The 19349-nt window shown below is 45.5% G+C and overlaps 1 protein-coding gene across 2 annotated transcripts; it reads left to right on the forward strand.

The window, feature by feature from the left end:
• The first annotated feature begins 4989 nt into the window (after positions 1-4989).
• On the forward strand, positions 4990-15948 carry FUS (FUS RNA binding protein). 2 transcript variants are annotated; one of them, XM_029947690.1, is made up of 15 exons: positions 4990-5076; positions 6824-6848; positions 6941-7092; positions 7988-8132; positions 8335-8522; positions 8723-8927; positions 10532-10566; positions 12040-12072; positions 12851-12954; positions 13355-13484; positions 14413-14514; positions 14650-14773; positions 15106-15206; positions 15328-15475; positions 15746-15948. In XM_029947690.1, exons 1-15 carry the CDS (start codon positions 5064-5066, stop codon positions 15783-15785), a joined length of 1545 nt encoding a protein of 514 aa, XP_029803550.1. In that variant the 5' UTR covers positions 4990-5063; the 3' UTR covers positions 15786-15948. The 2 variants fall into 2 exon arrangements, with proteins under 2 accessions (XP_029803550.1, XP_029803551.1); XM_029947691.1 differs by having other exon boundaries at positions 7991-8132.
• The last annotated feature ends 3401 nt before the right edge of the window (positions 15949-19349 follow it).

Below are 19349 nucleotides of genomic sequence, written 5' to 3' on the forward strand. Positions count from 1 at the left end.
TCACTTTCTTCTATTTTGAGTGCTATGAAGTAGCAGGGTTTTTATTTATTTATTTATTTTTCTATGCCTTAAGGCCTCTGCTTAGGACGGTATGGATTTTGTCCTACAGAAAAGCTAATTTGGACAGAGTGAAATTCAGCTCCTGGCTGGGGTGCTGGATGGCTCAGTCAATAGAGCGTGCAACTCTTGACATCAGTGTTATGAGTTTGAGCCCCATGTTGGGAATAGAAATTAATTACAAAACAAGAAGGAAAAAAATTTTTAATTAAAAAAAAAAAAAAAGGAAAGAAATTCAGCTCCTGCTCTGTTTCCCAATCCTTCAGCCCTGCATTTGTTGCATTGGCCTCAAGGAAGGGATGCCTTTCTCTACTTAGCACTGCAGACTGGGCGTGGCCCAGGTCTGGCCTACAGCCCTAAGGCCACCCTTCCACACTGTTCCTCAGGCTCAGTGAACACTCCTGAGGGGCATCTTCATCCTTCCTTGTGGATGTTGTAGACAAGCTTGTGGATGTTGCAGCCAAAATGCAAGGCTAGGGCAAGAACTCAGTCAGGTTGTCTCCTCCCTCCTTCCTCTGTTCTTGCTGGTTTTAGGCTGGTGAGCTCCTACCTGAAATGTCATCCCCTCAGGGAAGGATGACCCGTTATATTCTACTCACTGCAAAACTAATCACTTCTCTCACTCCAATGGTCACACCCTGTAAAATCTTTTTATCATCTTTGCTGTGCTGCTCTGTAAGAGTCAATTTCTTTCTTTTTTTTTCAATTTTTTTGAATTGGTCAATATACATTCATAGTAAGAAATTAAAATATCAAAGAGGATCCAGGAAAAAGTGAGTTTCCTTCAAACACTTCTTACACGAGAAAATAAAGAAATGGGGCGCCTGGGCGGCTCAGTCAGGTAAGCATCTGACTTCTGGCTCAGGTCATGATCTTGTGGTTTGGGGGTGCCTGGGTGGCTTAGTCGGTTGAGGTCATGATCTCACGGTTGGTGGGTTTGAGCCCTGCGTTGGGCTCTGTGCTGACAGCTAGCTCAGAGCCTGGAGCCTGCTTCGGATTCTGTGTCTCCCTCTCTCTCTGACCCTCCCCTGCTCGCACTGTCTCTCTCCGTCTCTCAAAAAAAAAAAAAAAAAAACGATCCCATGGTTTGTGAGTTCGAGCCCCATGTCAGGCTCTGTGCTGACAGAGCCCGGAGCCTGTTTCAGATTGTGAGATTCTGCGTCTCCCTCTCTCTCTGCCTCTCCCCCGTTCATGCTGTATCTCTCTCTCTCTGTCTCAAAAATAAATAAACATTAAATAAATTTAAAAAATAGAGGTGCCTGGGTGGCTCAGTTGGTTAAGCGTCCAACTTCGGCTCAGGTCATGATCTCATGGTTCATGGGTTCGAGTCCCAACACCCGCATTGGGGTTTGTGCTAACAGCTCAGAACCTGGAGCCTGCTTCAGATTCTGTATCTCCCTCTCCCTCTGCCCCTCCCATGCTCCCACTCTGTCTCTCTTTCTTTCTCAAAAATAAACATTAAATTTTTTTTAATTAAAAAATTAAAAATAAAGACAAATGAAGTTTTTCCTGGTACACATGCCATGCAGATTTTCCTTCTCAAATTACCTTTGACCTGGGTTCCAGAAGTTCCTTTGTAGGTCTGATGCTTTTTCCTAGAGAAAAATTGAGGGCTATGCCCTAGGCCTGCCCACAAACTCCTCCTAATTTAGGCCTTGTTGGTTGAACACTCTGTCATCCACTGCATTGGAAGGTCAGTGTGACTCTGGAGTAAGAGAAATCCATCATTCATTCATTCATTCATTCATTCATTTTACAACTATTTACTAAGCATCTACTGTGTTTCAGGCACTGTTCTGGGCACATTATACATTACTGTGCAAAACATGAAGCAATTTAGTAATAAAACTAGTATTTAATGATGATAATTTTATTTATCTTATTCTTCACAATAAAAAGTTGGTGTGAGGATTACATTTTGCAGATGAATAGGAAAAGTTAGGTCCAAAGCCATGCCCAGGGCTATACAGCAGGTAGCAAAGCCAGAAAGCCAGGCCACCTGGTCATAGTTGCTGATCTTAACTATATGCTTCAGCAAACATGCTTCAAGCACTGCATAATATGCACTGAGCATGTGGCAGACTTGAGGGAGGAAGATGAAGATCCGGTCCCTGAACTACAGAACTCCAGTCAATTTATTTGTGTATTTATTTAATTTTTAACGTTTACTTATTTTGAGAGAGAGAGAGAGCATGAGCAGGGAAGGGGCAGAGAGAGGGAGACAGAGAATCCAAAGCAGGCTTCGCGCTATCTGCATAAAGCCCAACGTGGGTCTTGAACCCATGAGCTGTGAGATCATGCTTTGAACTAAAGTCGGATGCCCAACCAACTGAGCCATCCAAGCGCCCTCTGATCAACATATTTCTTAAAAACATCTTTGTGGGGGCACCTGGATGGCCCAATCTGTTGAGCTGCTATGATTTGTTATCTATAGACACGGTATTGAAAAAAAAAAAGCTTAAATGCCAATTGGAGGTTAGTTAAAAAAAAAAAGTAATATTTTCCTGTCCACATTTGTGATTAACTGGATGCTATTTTCAGACCCCTGGTGGGGACTCTAGGTTAAAAACTAGGTCCAGACAATCTTATCCACATTATGCCTTCAGCTCCTGGATGTGTATGTCCAGCCATGACCCTCTCAAGTTCCGTGCCTGCCTCTTATTCATCTCCAGTCCAATTTTTTCCAGCAGATGCATCACTCAAGATTGGAGACAGCAACCATTTGTGGGAAGTTCAGATATTCTGGCCAGCACAGTAGCTCAAGCCTTGGGTCCTTCATAAGTACCTCTTATGGAGGTTACAACATCCTTAGTATAATTTACGTCAATAGCATGAGGCGACAGCACTGGAATTTATTTCTACTAGAAAAGGTCTGTGTGGTGTCATTGGACCTTTGGACTGGTATGTGTTACTGGCTGGGAAGCATCCAGGCTTGACTTTGACTCTATCAGAAATGTGGTAACCGCCTATCACAATCTTTTTCGGCTCAAAGTAGATTAGATCATCTGCAACAAAGAACTCCCAATTTATACCACTGTCATTGCAGCATGGTCTGTATATCAAAATATGGTAAGTCATCTAAGTACCTATCCATAGGGAACCTGGTCAACTTTATTATAAGGCAAGGTTTCTCAGTTTCAGCACTATTGGCATCTTGGGCCTTGTGGCAGGACTATTCTGCATATTGTAGGGGTATTTAGCAGCATTCCTGGTCTCTACCCATATTTTTAAAGTGTTTTACTTTTTTCTTCTTCTTTTTTAACAGTTTATTTATATATTTGAGAGAGAGAAAGAGTGTGCGCACGTGTGACGGAGCATGCGCATGCCAGAGAGAGAAGGGAAGTGGGGGAGAGAGCAGGGGAGAGAGAGAATCCCAAGCACCCAGGGCTCAAACTCACAAACTGTAAGCTCATGACCTGAGCCAAAATCCTGAGTTGCTTAACTAACTGAGCCACCTGGTGCCCCTCTATCTTTTTATTTATTTATAGAGCATGGGGAGGAGGGGGTTGGAGTGCAGAAGGAGAGAGAATCTCAAGCAGGCTCCTCCTGGTCAGCTCAGAGTCCCACACCGGCTGAATCCCACCATGAGATCACGACTTGAGCTGAAATCAAGAGTTGGATGCTTAACAGACTGAGCCACCTGGTGGCCCTGTCGTTTTAATACTTTAAAATTGGCTCTCTAGGCAAGGCTGCTTAAAATTCAAGTTGCAAGTTAAGTTAATTCCAATTTCACTTTTTGTCCTTGTTCTCACAGGGACTGAACAGGCTTCAGAGCACAGCAAAGTGTTCATTTAACCAACGAAAGCAGTATTTTGTGGCTACCCAGACCTTTACTCGAATCAGGTAGGCTACTCTATAATCTGGATTGCACTTAGTCTTAGTCTCCTTTCTGATCTATAAAATGGAGACACCTTTACTTTCTTCATAAGATTGTGATGGAAAAGCAATTGATTTTACTTTTTCCCCCCCTAAGATTTTATTCTTAATCTGCACACCAACATGGGGCTGAAACTCACAACCCCGAGATCAAGAGTCACAGGCTCCACCAATTGAGCCAGGCACCCGTGATTGTACATTTTTAAACCACTTAAGCTCTATGTAAATATCAGTTATTACTGGATATGCACATTGGTTCCTTGCTAGGTCTTCAAAATAAAAAGCTCCATATCAGCTGGGAGACTGGAATCTAATTTCAATGCTCTCTGAGGTCCAGAGGGCCTGGGCTTTCTGGCACTACCGCTAGTTAAGGGCAAAACCCTGAGGGTTTGGTGGGGTACCAGTGCTGGACCAGATTCAGACAACTCTATGCCTTCTTTCAGGTCAGCCGTCACAATCCACAAATCCTGCCAAGTACTAAGGAAATGAGACCCCGAAAGACGATGGAGTGGAAATCGAGACACAGAAAGAGAGGGTCGGTTTGTGTAGTGGGGGAGGAACGTTTGAGCCAGAGAGGAAGGTTAGCGCCGCAGTTACCAAGCTCCTGGTGCAGTGGATGGGCAATGAAGCGCAAGAGCTTGCCATCCTGAGTGAAAGTGGGGCCCAGTGAAACTGGTCAGCCAAAAGCATTTCGATTCCCGCCCCACGGCTCCCGGCTTTGACTACAGTTGCGTCCGCAGACGCCCTGGGCCGCGTGCCCCGCCCCCAGAGGGTAATCAGACCGTATCATTATACCTTTATAGGGGTGGAGGTGGATCCTGGGCTAGTCCCGCAGGGCGATTCGAAGTGCTTTGCCAGAAAAAATAGGATTATGTATGTTGTTTGCGAATTTCTTAGTTAATATATTTCTCCTCTTCCTGTTCGAGTTCTCTATATTCCCTGAAAAGTGGTAGGAGTCCAGCCATACTCCCCCCTTTCTTTTCAGCATTTGGTACATTCCACCGCGGTACGTAGGCAGGAGGCGTACATAAACCTCGACGCAGGAGGCGGGGCTGTTCAGTCCTCGAGGCGGCGGTGCTCTGCGGTGTTGGAATCTTGTTGCTTGTCGGCCTGTGCGCGCGTGCGCGGACATGGCCTCAAACGGTATGTAAGGGCGCGAGGCGGCGGTGGCGCGCCAGCCTGGGGCTTCGTTCCCTTCCAGTTGGGCTTTTATTTTTCGGTGGGACCCGGGCGGCGATCGCGTGTAGGGTCTTCTCGCCCCACTGTGGCGGGAAGCAGCGAGAGGGAAGGAAGGGGGAGGCCGATGTCGCCATTTTGTTTCGCTCCTCTGGCGCCTTGCGCGGGGTAGGGGATCTTCTCTTCGTAGGCCATTTACTTGAGGTGAGATTCGAGAGTGACGTTTCTTGGCAAATTGAAACGTGAGACACGGATGGAAATGCTTGGTTCTCGAAGGTTTTTTTTCCCTCTCATTCCCAGCCTCGAGCTCGGGCCCGCTTTGTCGCAGTGCTGCATCCGGGCACTCTGTGCGCGCACGCGCTCTGCTGGCCCCTCCCCCCATTTTTGCGGCGCGAACCCCCTCCCGCCTCGTGTTAGCCCTGCTTTTTGTCGCGATACCCTCCGCTGGAGCCTCCGCGGCGCGCGTCCGGTGTGGGCCTCGCCCCCGAGGTCCCTTGGGAAGGGGCGGGACCGCCTGGTTCCCGCCTCGGTTGCCACGCGGCCGGGGGCGGAGGCTGGGGATCGGGGCAAAGCGCCCGCTTAACGGTTTGGGGGAGGGCTTGGGGGGTCTTGTAATGGACTTGGGACCGGGCCCGAGGGTTTTCCCGCCTAAATTTCCGCTATTTGTGGTGGGAACCGAAAGGGACGGCGGCTCGAGGCCACACCCTCTCCAGGTCCTTTGCCCTATTCCTGCGGGGGAAGCGCCTCGTTTCCTGTACTGGGGAGACGAGTTGATCTGGCTGGTGCGCGTTCGATCAACGTGGCGATTTTAAAGCGCTGTCGCTGCGTTTGGTTTTCGAGTCTCCTCACAGCGCTGAGGAAAGCAAGAGAAAACAATCGGAGCCAGGGGAGTGGGGACTCGAGTACCAGTTGATTGGGCTCCCAAGGAGAACTCTTTGATCTCTGCCGTTTGGGGTCAAAGCGTTCTCTCGATTACCTGTTTTTCCACCAAAAGCCCACTTTGCCATTCTCCGAGATTGGGCAAAGGGTGAAACTTGGCCCTAGTCGAGTGGGGCGGCGCATCCTGATCACTGCGGTCTCCCGCTTGCAGCAAAACCTGTCCCACTTAGGTAGATCTGTGATTTTAGCTTGACTACTGGTGATCCCTTCGCCTTAGAGTGGGTATGAAAAAACAACATGTGTTGTTTGTGCGGTTCCTGGCATCAGTTGAATTTGCAGAAAATGGTAGTTTTCCATCAAGCTATTCCAACAGTCAAGACTTAGTGGTGTCTAAAAATTTGCTTTTTTTTTCTTTATTGTCAGTAAACGTGATTATGACCTGCCACCTTTTTCTTCCTCTCAGCTAGTGTTTCAGGAGGGAATTTCTGCCTTTCTTGCAACATAGTTGATACTATCTGGAGGCCTTAGGGCTTGAGTTAAGAGATTGAATTCTGGGGCACCTGGGTGGCTCAGTCGGTCCAGCATCTGACTTCCGCTCAGGTCATGATCTCACGGTTTATGGATTCGAGCCCCGCATCTGGCTCTGTTGACAGATAGCTCAGAGCCTGGAGCCTGTCTTCAGATTCTGTCTCCTCTCTCTGACCCTCTCCTGCTTAGGCTGTCTCTCTCTCAAAAGTAAATAAAAAAACATTAAAAAAAAATTAAGAGATTGAATTCTTTTCTACTCAGGGATGGCTGAGGGAATGTAATTATATACTTTTTTTTTTTTTTCCAGACTATTCCCAACAAGCAACCCAAAGGTAAGTGTCATTTCAGGGCTTCCAGGAGTCTGTAGAGGGGAGGTGTGGCTAAGGTATCTTTTCCTGATGGCAGTGTTTTCCTTTTTCTCCAGCTATGGGGCCTACCCCACCCAGCCTGGGCAGGGCTATTCCCAGCAGAGCAGTCAGCCCTATGGACAGCAGAGTTACAGTGGTTACGGCCAGTCAGACACTTCAGGCTATGGCCAGAGCAGCTATGGTGGTTCTTACGGACAGACCCAGAACAGTGAGTCTCTTTGAGTGGGTTACCCCGCCTCTTCCTGCTTTCTGAATGTTGCTTTTCTTAAATTTAAGCAGTGCTCTAATGTTGAAATTGTTCTATGTTTCTTTTCCCTTAACTTGTCAGTAACCCTTAAAACATTTTTGGAATCCGAATCTTTTTTCTTTTCTTTTTTTCTTGGAGCCTGGATCTTTATTCATTCAGAATCTGAATCTTTTCAGACAAATACTTATTGGTTTGTAATTCTGGTTTCTTTTGTTTGACTTACTCTTCTGTTCATAGTCTACTTTCCCCTATTTTCCCTCAATACAACAATGAAATGTGGGGGCGGGTATTTCTTAAAGGGAGTAAGTTTTAGACTTTTCATATAGGGAGGAAATGGTAATGCTGTTAATGAATAGCGATGTTGTGGGTTGTGATTAGTAGTGATCCTGGAAACTGGCTTTGGGATAGGTGGGATGAGGTTGGAACTCTGAAGGTGGTAGAAGTTAGAGTCTAAGTCTTAAGGTAGAAGGGGAAGGGCATCTTCTCCAAGATTTAAAAGATTTGCAAAGGGGCGCCTGGGTGGCTCAGTCGGTTTAAGTGTCTGGCTTCGGCTCAGGTCATGATCTCACGATTCGTGGGTTCGAGCCCCGCGTTGGTCTCTGTGCTGACGGCTAGCTCAGAGCCTGGAGCCTGCTTTAGATTCTGTATCTCCCTCTCTCTCTGGCCCTTCCCTGCTCATGCTGTCTCTCTCTGTCTCTCAAAAATAAATAAAAAAGCACACACACACAAAAAGATTTGCAAGCACCTTCTAAGAGGCTGCTTTTCAAGTATGGGTAGCATTAAGCAGTACAGGTTTTCAACCTGTTGCTTGCCTTTTTTCTCATGGAATTTCTGACTTCCGTTCTTTTCCTTGTAGCAGGCTATGGCACTCAGTCAGCTCCCCAGGGATACGGCTCAACTGGTGGCTATGGCGGTAGCCAGGGTTCTCAGTCATCTTATGGGCAACAGTCCTCTTATCCTGGCTATGGCCAGCAGCCAGCTCCTAGCAGCACTTCTGGAAGGTAAGGTGTTTGAGGGAGGAGGCCTGGAAAATGGTTAGGTGTGAATTGATAAGAATTCATTACTTCTGGAATCGACCAGGAGTAATGTCAGGAGGGAGGAGTCTTTGTAATGGGGGTGGGTACAGAGAATGGAATGTGCTAAAAATGAAGTTTTGGACGTGCTGGCATTATGATTCTGTTTTTTTCTTTTCTTTCTCCTCAGTTACGGTGGTAGTTCTCAGAGCAGCGGCTATGGGCAGCCCCAAAGCGGGGGCTATGGCCAGCAGTCTGGCTATGGCGGACAGCAGCAAGGCTACGGACAGCAGCAAAGCTCCTATAATCCCCCTCAAGGCTATGGACAGCAGAACCAGTACAACAGTAGCAGTGGAGGTGGTGGAGGGGGTGGTGGAGGTGAGGTGTATTTAGCTTTGTCTCATGCCTGTTTTCTGTAGAGACTTATATTCTGCTGTTTGGCCCCTTATCCTAAAAGGTTCTTAATATTTTGTTTTCCTGTTCTTTAGCTGTCTTTATTTCTGTGGTCTTCTACATGTTGGCAGTGCTTTTTATGCTACTTCAGTTTTTCCTTTAAAGAACTCTTTCTCTTCTGACAGGTAACTATGGCCAAGATCAGTCCTCCATGAGTGGAGGTGGTGGCGGTTATGGCAGTCAGGACCAGAGTGGCGGCGGTGGCTACGGGGGAGGCCAGCAGGACCGTGGGGGCCGCGGCCGGGGCGGTGGCGGTGGTTACAACCGCAGCAGTGGCGGCTATGAACCCAGAGGTCGCGGAGGTGGCCGTGGAGGCAGAGGCGGCATGGGGTAGGTGTTCTTGTGAGCCAGGGAGGAACATCTGGGGAGTGTGGAGGGTTGCATGAATAGCCCTTGAAGCCCAGTTCCTTAGTGCATGGTTAAGTTTTATTCTAGGGATTTGTGAGGGCTTGGGTTGGGGGCATTGATGGTTTCTTTGTATATCCCCATTTTTTTGGTGAGAATTTGGGAGCCTGAACTCTCACCCACACCTCTGAATAGAGATTTGAGTACTGACATTTTATTTCCAAAGAAAAAGAAAAAAATATGTGGGTGTATATGGATTGGAGTCATTGATATCCTGGGCAAGAAGCATGGAAGTAAAGTCTTCTTTGTCTGCAAGGGAAACCCATCATCCCACTCCTGGTAGTAGGGAAACTCGTTACGTGTATTCCCATGTGTCCTCTAAAGGAGTTGTTCATGCTTAACCTGATGACTTCAGCTTCCAGGAATTGGCTACTCTTCCCGTATTTTGTAGTGATTTGAATCCATGAGCTTGATTGCAGTAATTTGACTGGCAGTAATGATTTTGTGTGTGACTTGGTTTATGGGGCTGTCTGAAGTGTGCAGACCTTTTGGACAAAACACGCTTGACAGTGGTATCCCATCTATTTGCTCCACTGTCCCCCTCCTCCTCCTCCTTGTCCAGCTGGACCTTCTCTTTCTTCCCCACCCGCTGTAGTTGAAGTATAAAACCTTAGATTTGATGTTAAAGCATTGGTCAAATCTGTTGGTAAATATGTTTGAAGGACCTTCCTCTGTCTCCCTTTGAAAAGGGGAGGGATGTCAGTGTGTTAACTCCTTTTTTGGAAAAGTAGGTTTTTTTGAATGAGAGTTTGCCTATGGTAAGTATTCAGAGGTGGGTGGGGGCAATCTCAAAAACCTTAACAAAAATAAGGAAACCTCTGTTGTGTGCGTGTGTTAAATGCAAAACTTTAAAAAGAAAAACAACTGTTATGTGACTGTTAACTTGCTCTGCATTTTATGTGCCACAGGTATGAAAGGTGACATTGCAAAATACTCCGCTCTTCTCGCAGTGTAGAAGGGGTGACCCTGGGGGTGGGGGGAGATCAAAACAGCTCAGTAGTTAGGATAGGGCTTAGCTAAGTTTGTCTTGCTTTAAGGGGAAATTGCCTTTGGTTTTGACTTTTTATGGAATGGGGTTGGGTCTGCTTGCTGCTTTCAAAGCAAAAACCACAAAAATGTGTTCAGGGCTACCCCAGCCTGGTGTGAAATGTCTTCTGGGTGAATTGGGGGGTTGGGTTTTTAAACGAACTACTGGGTTTTCAACCACTCGCGACAAGAGGAAAAAAGCATCTGCTACATCGGAAGAACGACCAAGGAAAATGGGTCATTTTTTCCCCCAGAGGAAATAGATTTATAACCTTTTAAAGCAAAATCCTTAAAAACTGTGTCTGAGAAATTGCACACGAGTGTGTGACATGCTCAAAGGTCAGACAAGGGGTGGTCAGGAAGGGGAATGTATTTTAGTAGCCACTTGTATCTTTTTCCCAAAACACCTACTCACGTTTGGGGAATGTTAAACAAAATCAAAAAAACGCCCTTTTGTAGCCGTTGGAAGCTTCATGTCCTTTCTTCTAACTTGTCTTCTCCAGCGGAAGTGACCGTGGTGGCTTCAATAAATTTGGTGGTAAGTGAACAGAGTTTCCAAAATTCCCAACTCCCAGCAATGCTTTGTCTGATTGTTCATTTGCAGATGTCTTAACGTGTTTTAAGTGTCAAAGGTATTGAAGTGTCCAGAACCACCTCCAGAAAGGGGTGGGATAGAATGTCCCCTGCTGCCAGATGGGTGCTAACCTGGAGGCAGGCAGGGGAAGACTCAGGAGTGATCTGGCACCAAATTGGTTTGACCCAGGTTAATGAGAGGTGTTTAGTAGGCCTCTGACAGGATTGTTGCCACACCTGGCACTTAGTGCCCACCGTTCTGTGAAACTGGAGAGTGTGCTGGAACACGTGGTGCCAACTTGGCTTTCGGATCCTTTTGATCAGTGTGTCCAAGGCTTGTGTGTGTGTAACAAACAGCCTCCAAATGTTTTAATTCTGGAAGGGGGATTGTGAAATATTGCCCTACCCTGAGGATGGTGAAGTTGGTATATATATATATATATACACATATATATTAAATACTGAATGGTGTCAATGCATTTCTACATATACGTACTTAAACTCAATTCAGATGGGCAAATAGAAACTAGCTCTGGGAAGGAAGGTGTGGACTACTACAAGAAAGGTTGGGAGCATGTGTGGCTCACGGGAAATAACCAGGTCTTAAACAGCACAAACTGAATTCATGGAAAAATGGCAAATTTGAGAAGTCTCCCAGTAAGCTGGAACTTTTCTGGTTTGGTTAACTAACAAAAGGTTTCTTGATTTGCTCAACATTTAAAGCCAAAGGCTTGGGTTCATGATTTAGGTGTCATTGAGTGTGGGTACAATATTTATATATGGTGAATTCAGATAAACTGTGGTCAAAGATGGTCTCTGGGAAAAAATAAGAGGCTGCATTATGGAAATAAGATTTCTGGTCTGTTCCCTGGGACATGCTTTAAAAATACAATAGCTCTTATGTACGTTTTTTATCTTCATGTGGTTGGGGAAACAACATGGTTTTAAGAATGGTTCTAAAGATGAAATTAAACCTTGTTCCACAAGGGAGAAGTGTCTTTGGTGTTTGGAGAAACTGGATGAATGCATATCACATTGCTGGTGGTGAGCCCATTTCTCTCTGGCGTGAGAGAACAGGGCCAAGCTATGAGTTGGTTTTGTTAACTGCAAGGGGTCTCATTCCTGGCCCCCCCCAGTCTGTGCTGAGGACATTTCCCAGCCTGAGCTGGAGGAGGCAGAATTTTCTGAAGTGTGGAGTTGTCCCTGTGGGGACTCAAGTTGCATACAGATCTTAAGGGGCCTGTGTCTTCCCCAGCCCTGTCTAGGGTTTTGTCTGGGTAGGCAACCCAGGACAGGGTTTGGATGAGGCTGTGAGCACTTAACTTGATAATTTTGCAAGAGTTTGGATTGGTGTTAATTTTTTTCCTTGTCTGTCTCTCCCTGTTGACTAACAGCCTCTCTTTCCTTGTTTTTTTTTTTTTTTTTCATGTCACTTAAGGCCCTCGGGACCAAGGATCACGTCATGACTCTGGTGAGTCCACAGTTGGCATGAAAGAGTGGCTAATGTGGTATCAGAACTTTTCTTGGCTGTTCTTTGTCACTTAAAGGAATCTGAAAAGTCGGGTAGAGATGAAGGGAAGAGAATTTAGGTGTAGTTACAGTTAGTGATCTGTAAATAAATGAGCATATATCAGAAATACCTTCATGAGTGGTTTAATTCTCCAGCAATTTAGTAGGTCAAGGAGGAGCCTGATAATCGCATTTCTAACAAGTTTGAGGAGTTGTTGATCCATCTGTGTGAAGATAATACTCTGGTACTGCTGATTTAAAGCAGTGGTTTTTAACAATGTGGATCATGACTAAATTAGTAAGTGAAAAGACTTCTACACTTGATCTTAGCGAAAAGGCTGAGGAGCGATGTGAAAAGACTTCTAAAGGGATGGATTTAGTCTCTTGGTTGCGTGTTGGTTTGTAGTATAAAGGTTTCTTACCTTGAAGACGGACAAACGCTGTATACTCATCGTGTCATCTCGGGCAGTAAAGTCCTGAGCTCTGGTTTCTTTAATGGCTACTAACATGTTACAAAGGATTGTTGTAAAACTGAATTTGTGAAATGGCTAGCATACAGGCACTCAAATACTGGAAGCGAGGTGGACTTCTGTCATTTGAGCTTAGATTGGTTTCTTTAGGATTTATTTTCTTTGGAAGCTTAATAACCAGTATTAAAGTGGAGTTAAGGGTCACTGTCACTTTTTTTTTAACCTTTGCTAGTTTTCTCTATATTCACATTTCTTTTTTTGTTCAAGCAGAACAGGATAATTCAGACAACAACACCATCTTCGTGCAAGGCTTGGGCGAAAATGTTACAATTGAGTCTGTGGCTGATTACTTCAAGCAGATTGGTATTATTAAGGTACTGTGGAGCTTAGTGCTTTGTATCCTGTCGGTGTTACAAGTTTTGGATTTCACACATTAGTAAAAATAAAACTCTCAATGGTTGCCAGCTTAATTTTTTAAGGAAAGAACATTAGCTGTTGCCATTTTCTGAAAGAGCACATCTTCACAGAAAAACAATAGAAAAAAGAGGGGGATTGTCCTACTAAACATTTGAATTTGTAGTTTATAAATCTTGCAGTATTGAAGTGAGAGATAATTGTAGTCCGTGACTTTAATTCAAGTTATATTCTGAGATAGGAAAGTAATCAGGAAGAGAGGAGCTGGAATAAGGTTGTGATGAAGCTCACATTCTTGAAGAATGGTGAAAGGTAGGGAGTGCAACCTTGTAAGATGTTAATTCATGTTGCTTTTTTCAGACAAATAAGAAAACAGGACAGCCCATGATTAATCTGTACACAGACAGAGAAACGGGCAAGCTGAAGGGAGAGGCCACGGTATCATTTGATGATCCACCTTCTGCTAAAGCAGCTATTGACTGGTTTGATGGTATGTGTGGCATAGGTGGCAAAGGGCACCTAGCCTTGGGAAATAGGTTACATTTTAAAGTTAAAAAAAATTTTTTTTAATGTCTTTATTGTGAGAGACCGAGAGCAGGGGAGGGGCAGAGAGAGAGGGAGATACAGAATCTGAAGCAGGCTCCAGGCTCTGAGCTGTCAGCACAGAACCCGACATGGGGTTCGAGCCCACGGACTGTGAGATCATAACCTGAGCCGAAGTCAGACGCTTAACTAACTGAGCTACCCAGGCGCCCCCATTTTAACGTTTCCTTTTACATCTTCAATGCTTTTTTTTTTTTAATGTGTATTTGTTTTTGAGAGAATGAGCCAGGGGGAGGGCTAGAGAGAGGGGGACGGAAGATCTGAAGCTGGTTCTGTGCTGATAGCAAGGAGCACAGTGTGGGACTCGAACTCACCAACTGAGATCATGACCTGAGCTGAAGTTGGATGCTCAACCAACTGAGCCACCCAGGTGCCCCACATCTTCAAGGCTTTTTACCTGCCTCTTTGGTATACATACAGCTGACTCTTGGAACATTGTGGGGACTTAGGACTGCTGACTCCTGTGCAATTACAAATCTGCATATAACTACTTCCCCCAAAACTTAATTATCAGTTGCCTCCTGTTGACTGGAAGCCTTACTGAGAAGTCAATAAACACCTATTACATTGTATGTTACTAGGACAGATATAAAGAGAAAATACATTCAGTGTACTGTACTGTATTTTTTTAAAAAATCCTGTGTGAATCTGTGCAGCTCTGACCAATGTTCAAGGGTAAACTGTAGTCTTTGGCTTATATCTCATCTGATGATAAGTTTTTTTTAAGAAGGTGTAGAGTTTTCTCTTGTACCAAGCTTGCTTTTGGATCCACAGGTCTTAATAAAAAGTCTCTTTTTATATCTTTATTTCTTTAGGTAAAGAATTCTCTGGGAATCCCATCAAAGTATCATTTGCTACTCGGCGAGCAGACTTCAATCGGGGTGGTGGCAATGGTCGTGGAGGCCGAGGGCGAGGAGGTGAGGAGCTCCTTCTTGCTGGTGGTATAAAGAGGAGATGAGTAGAGTGGAGAGGATGGTAAGGGCTTGCATAGGAAAAGGTTAGGTTAACCCAGCTTGGAAGGCGAGCAGACTCAATACTTGTATCTACACTAGGACCCATGGGCCGTGGAGGCTATGGAGGTGGTGGTAGTGGTGGAGGTGGCCGGGGAGGATTCCCCAGTGGAGGTGGTGGCGGCGGTGGACAGCAGCGAGCTGGTGACTGGAAGTGTCCTAATCCGTGAGTGAAACTTTTTTTCTTAGTTCTCTTAAATGTGCGTTCTTTGATACTACAGCATAGTTGAATATTTTCTAGACAAATGTCAAGGCTACACTGATGGGCACAGATCTCGCCGACAGCTTACCTAATTAAGGTTGTTGTAGTAGGAAGGATCACTTTACACTGGGTTTTTAGTAGTCTGTAGTTTTTGTACGTGGTTCTGCTCCAGAGAAGACTATTTGCTTTTCTGAGTCCTCTGTTTCCTCACTGAATCTCTAAGGTCACTAGAATCTTTCCCTATTTCTTGGGTCTTGTTTATTCTCGCTTTTCCAAACTGATTGTCTTTTTCGCAGTATATGTGAGAACATGAACTTTTCTTGGAGGAATGAATGCAACCAGTGTAAGGCCCCTAAACCAGATGGCCCAGGAGGGGGACCAGGAGGCTCTCATATGGGTAAGAAGGGGATAGAACTGGGAATGAGTCGGGATCACAAAGCCCTTAATTTTAAGTAGGGAGGTTGGAGGGAAGGTGGGGATTTGGGGGTGTATGATCTATCCTATTTCTTTTGTCCTAGGGGGTAACTATGGAGATGATCGTCGCGGTGGCAGAGGAGGCTATGATCGGGGCGGCTACCGAGGCCGAGGCGGGGACCGTGGGGGCTTCCGAGGGGGCCGGGGTGGTGGGGACAGAGGTGGCTTTGGCCCTGGCAAGATGGACTCCAGGTAAGACTCTTAAATTGAAATAAGCAATTGAGGGGAGGTCATATGATAGGTTTCATTTTGAGGGTTAGATTGGAAAGCTGAGATTATAACCATAGTGTGGCGTATGGAAGGGAAGCAGAACTCTCTTGGGAAACTAACCTATAGCCCCACACTTACACTCATGGAGAGGAGACCTTTCTTGGTGTTAGGTGGCAGGGGCAGATTGGACTTTGGGGGGTGGATGGGTGGAGAGGTTGGGAATTCAGACCTGATGGATACTTTTTCTTGCAGGGGTGAGCACAGACAGGATCGCAGGGAGAGGCCGTATTAGCGTGGCTTCGGAGGCTCTGCAACAGCTTTTCTTCTTGTACCCAGTGTTACCCTCATTATTTTGTAACCTTCCAACTCCTGATCACCCACGGGTTTTTTTGTGTCGGACTATGTAATTGTAACCATAACTCTGGTTCCCATTAAAAACCATCGTTTTAGTTAAATTTTTTTCCTTCCTCCTCATCAGTCTACTGGAGGATTGATACCTGGGTGAAGAATGTGGGGAGTTTTTTCTCTTTCAGCTCATCCTGCGTAGCAGGAACTGGAATAAAGTGTGATACTTAGTCCAGGGGAGAAAAAGTTAAGTGGAATCCTTGAAAGTAGAGATTAAAACTTTTCTGTCATGACAAAAATTGGATGTATGAATGGGGTAAGTGAAACTTGTAATGTCGTGACTGTGGCCCCAAGTCTGTCCCACTATGTGAGAGTTTCTCTTACCACCTTTTACCCCATTTATTTACGTGCTGGTCTTGGTTTACTGTTGTATCGGTTTTAACCCTTTTTAAGGACTCTTGGCTCTGCTGACATTTTTCTAAGGTGGTGCTCAAACACATTAGATTGGTTTTGGGGGCAGTATTCAAAGCAACCATGATGAAGAGCACATAGCCAGCCAAATTGGGTCTTTTGTAGGAAGGAGTGTGTGTGTGCCTGCTTAGGGCAGAGGTTTTGTGGCCTTAGGTCGCTTTACAGGCAGATGAAGTGCATGGGGTTATGTGGCTCTCAGAAACAAAATGGTAGAGCCAAGATTGAGGCCTAATTCTTAGAACTTCATTTCTTAACGATTTTCATTCTGAAATCCTTATTCTCAAGGGGATAAGCTGTCACAAAGCTTCTGTTTGCTTAGGTCTTAGGAGGATGCTGAATTTGAGGGAAGAGGAAAGGGAATGAGTTGACGGTAAGAGGGAAGGTTAGCTGGGAAAGGAAGGTAGAGGTAGCGTCTTGTATTTTCAGGGTGAGTGGCCCAGTTTTCCTGAAGGTGGAGCTTGGGTAGATAGGAGACCTGGTGTCCCTTTCCTATCCTGACCACATTCAGGGTTGAGGTCATGGGTATTCTGAGATTTTAGGCTTGAGCCTTAATCACTGCTGGTGGAAAGCCCTCCCTTTTCAAGGGAAGGTGTTGGGGATAGGGATCAAGGTAGGGCCAGTGAGTCGAAACTTAAGACAGTTCTCAACTTTACTGTATGCGTTTCCTGACATCCCCCACCCCCAAACCCTGTTCTCCTTTTTCTCCCCCAAATTTTTTTAATGTTTATTTTTGAGAGAGTGTGAGAGGGGTCAGGGCAGAGAGAACGAGACACAGGCTCTGAGGTGTCAGTACAGAGCCCAGTGCAGGGCTTGAACTCACAGAATGCAAGATCATGAATGTGAATCAAAGTGGGACATTTAACTGCCTGAGCCATCCCGGCGCTTCTCCATTTTTTTTTTTTTTTTTTTGTAAGCTCTCAAATGGGAGTTTTACAGCCAGTAGAAAAAGGTCTGTTGCTGTCAGAAGCGTAGCTTGTGGAGTTGCAGGGACTCTTAGTTTGGACTCTTGAAAGTTGTCAAGTATGCTGAAGGTGTTCTCTAGAGAAGGTTGCTTCCCCAAATTTCTGGTGGTGAGACAGGGAAGTGGTGGCCATGTCAAAATAAATTTCTTTACTCTCCCTACTGAGTGAGGGTGTTCAGTAACCAAGAGAAGGTGGAGATTGGCTGAAGTTCTCCGAGGCAATCGTTTGGCTTGTCTGTTGAACTTGGTACATGTGAAAAGCCTTTGTTGAGAGCCAAGGATGTGGGTAGTTCTCGCGTTATCGGGCTGCCTTTAACTATTGGATCTGCTGTTTTTTGATCTGTTTGCTTAAGTGACTGGTTTGAATAGCCTGATTCTTAAAAAAAAAAAAAAAAAAAAAAACCAAAACCTGATCCATGTTTGTAAGAAGTTTGTTTCTACTTCAGCTACTAGGGTTCTGGTGTTCGGGTTCAGTTATGGTTCCTTGATCCCTGCTACAAGGGGTCAAGGAGATTGGAGCTTTCGTGAACTTGATTATTAACTGGGTCTGCTAGTATTACAATCTTACCTCCTTTATTTTTATTATTATTTTTAAAAAATGCTTCATGGGCATATGGGTGGCTCAGTTGATTAAGCTAACTGTCCAACTTGAACTCAGGTCATGCATGATCTCACAGTTCATGAGTTCAAGCCCCGCATCTGGCTCTGTGCTGACAGCTCAGACCCTAGAGCCTGCTTTGGATTCTATGTCTCCTTGTCTCTCTGCCCCTCCCCTGTTCATGCTCTGTCAAAAAAAACTTTCTTTTTAAAATTTTTTGTTTATTTTTGAGAAACACCTAGGTGCCCCAACATAAAAAAATTTTTTTTAATGTTTAATTTACTTTTGTGAGAGAGGTTGGGGGAGGGGCATAGATAGGGAGACAGGGTCTGATGCGGGGCTGGAGCTTATGAGCTGAGAGATCATGACCTGAGTGGAAGTGGGAAGCTAAACCTACAGAGCCACCCAGGAGTCCCAGTCTTCCATCCATTAAAAGGTGAAGTGATTGGCATTGCTTTAAAAAAAATTTTTTTTTAATGTTTTTTGTTTTTGAGAGAGAGAGAGAGACAGTGTGAGCAGGGGAAGATCAGAGGGAGAGGGAGATACAGAATCCGAAGCAGACTACAGGCTCTGGGCTAGCTGTCAGCACAGAGCCTGATGCGGGGCTCGAACCCACGAACTGTGAGGTCATGAACTGAGCCGAAGTCTGGACACTTAACTGACTGATTCACCCAGGTGCCCCCGATTGCCATTGCTCTTAAAGGAAATAGGGTCCCAGGTGTCTTAGATGTCTGAGTACTGGGGGAGATCCCGTTTGGAGGCTTTTCCAGGGCAGTGGATGAAGATGGAACTAGCAGAGGGAATATTGGTTTTGAGCAGCTTGTATTTTTTTTTTTTTTAACGTACGCTTATTTTGAGAGGTAGTGTGTGGGAGTTGGGGCGAGGGCAGAGAGGAGAGAGGACTCCAAGCAGGCTCAGTAGTGTCCCATGGGGCTCAAACCCATGAACCCTGAGATCATGACCTGAGCTGAAATCAAGGGTCTGATGCTAAACTGACTGAGCCACCTGGGTGCCCCCTGGCAGCTTGTTCTGATTGCAGGCACATTGGTGAGAAACAGGCCCATGGGGTTTTGGAATTGGACCCTCTGTTCTTTCCTGTATTTCCTTGTAATTGCGTGGCCAGCAATAGCTAGTCATGTTTCTCTGATTGGTGAGGATTTTAGACTAGTTCTCTATTTTTCTCTTGAAGAACACACACTGAAGTGTGGAAAACAGTCTGCCGTCTGGAAGCGCTAGGTGTTTGGCAGTTTTTGGATCGAGATTGGGGCAGGCTAACTAGGAAGAAGGGTAGGTGGAGAAAGGTGTGCTGCCGATCTGGGTTTGCTGCCTCCTTTGAGTTCTTTGTTTGTGTTCTCCGGTGTTTTTGCGCTTATGTGCTGCATCTGCCCGGTTTGAGTACCTTTGGTATCGGGTAGACTGACCAGGAATTAAGGTCTAGGGTGCAGCCCTGTGAGACGGCACCTCTTTATGCATGTGTCTTC

Source organism: Suricata suricatta, chromosome 8 (genome assembly GCF_006229205.1).
Source record: "Suricata suricatta isolate VVHF042 chromosome 8, meerkat_22Aug2017_6uvM2_HiC, whole genome shotgun sequence".
Classification (NCBI taxonomy): Eukaryota; Metazoa; Chordata; class Mammalia; order Carnivora; family Herpestidae; genus Suricata; species Suricata suricatta.

Bases quoted from the DNA above. Each gene is read 5' to 3' on its own strand.
- FUS (XM_029947690.1), top strand. The intron at 6,849-6,940 runs GTAAGTGTCATT...CTTTTTCTCCAG, and splicing joins TCCCAACAAGCAACCCAAAG to CTATGGGGCCTACCCCACCC. The intron at 8,928-10,531 runs GTAGGTGTTCTT...TGTCTTCTCCAG, and splicing joins GGAGGCAGAGGCGGCATGGG to CGGAAGTGACCGTGGTGGCT.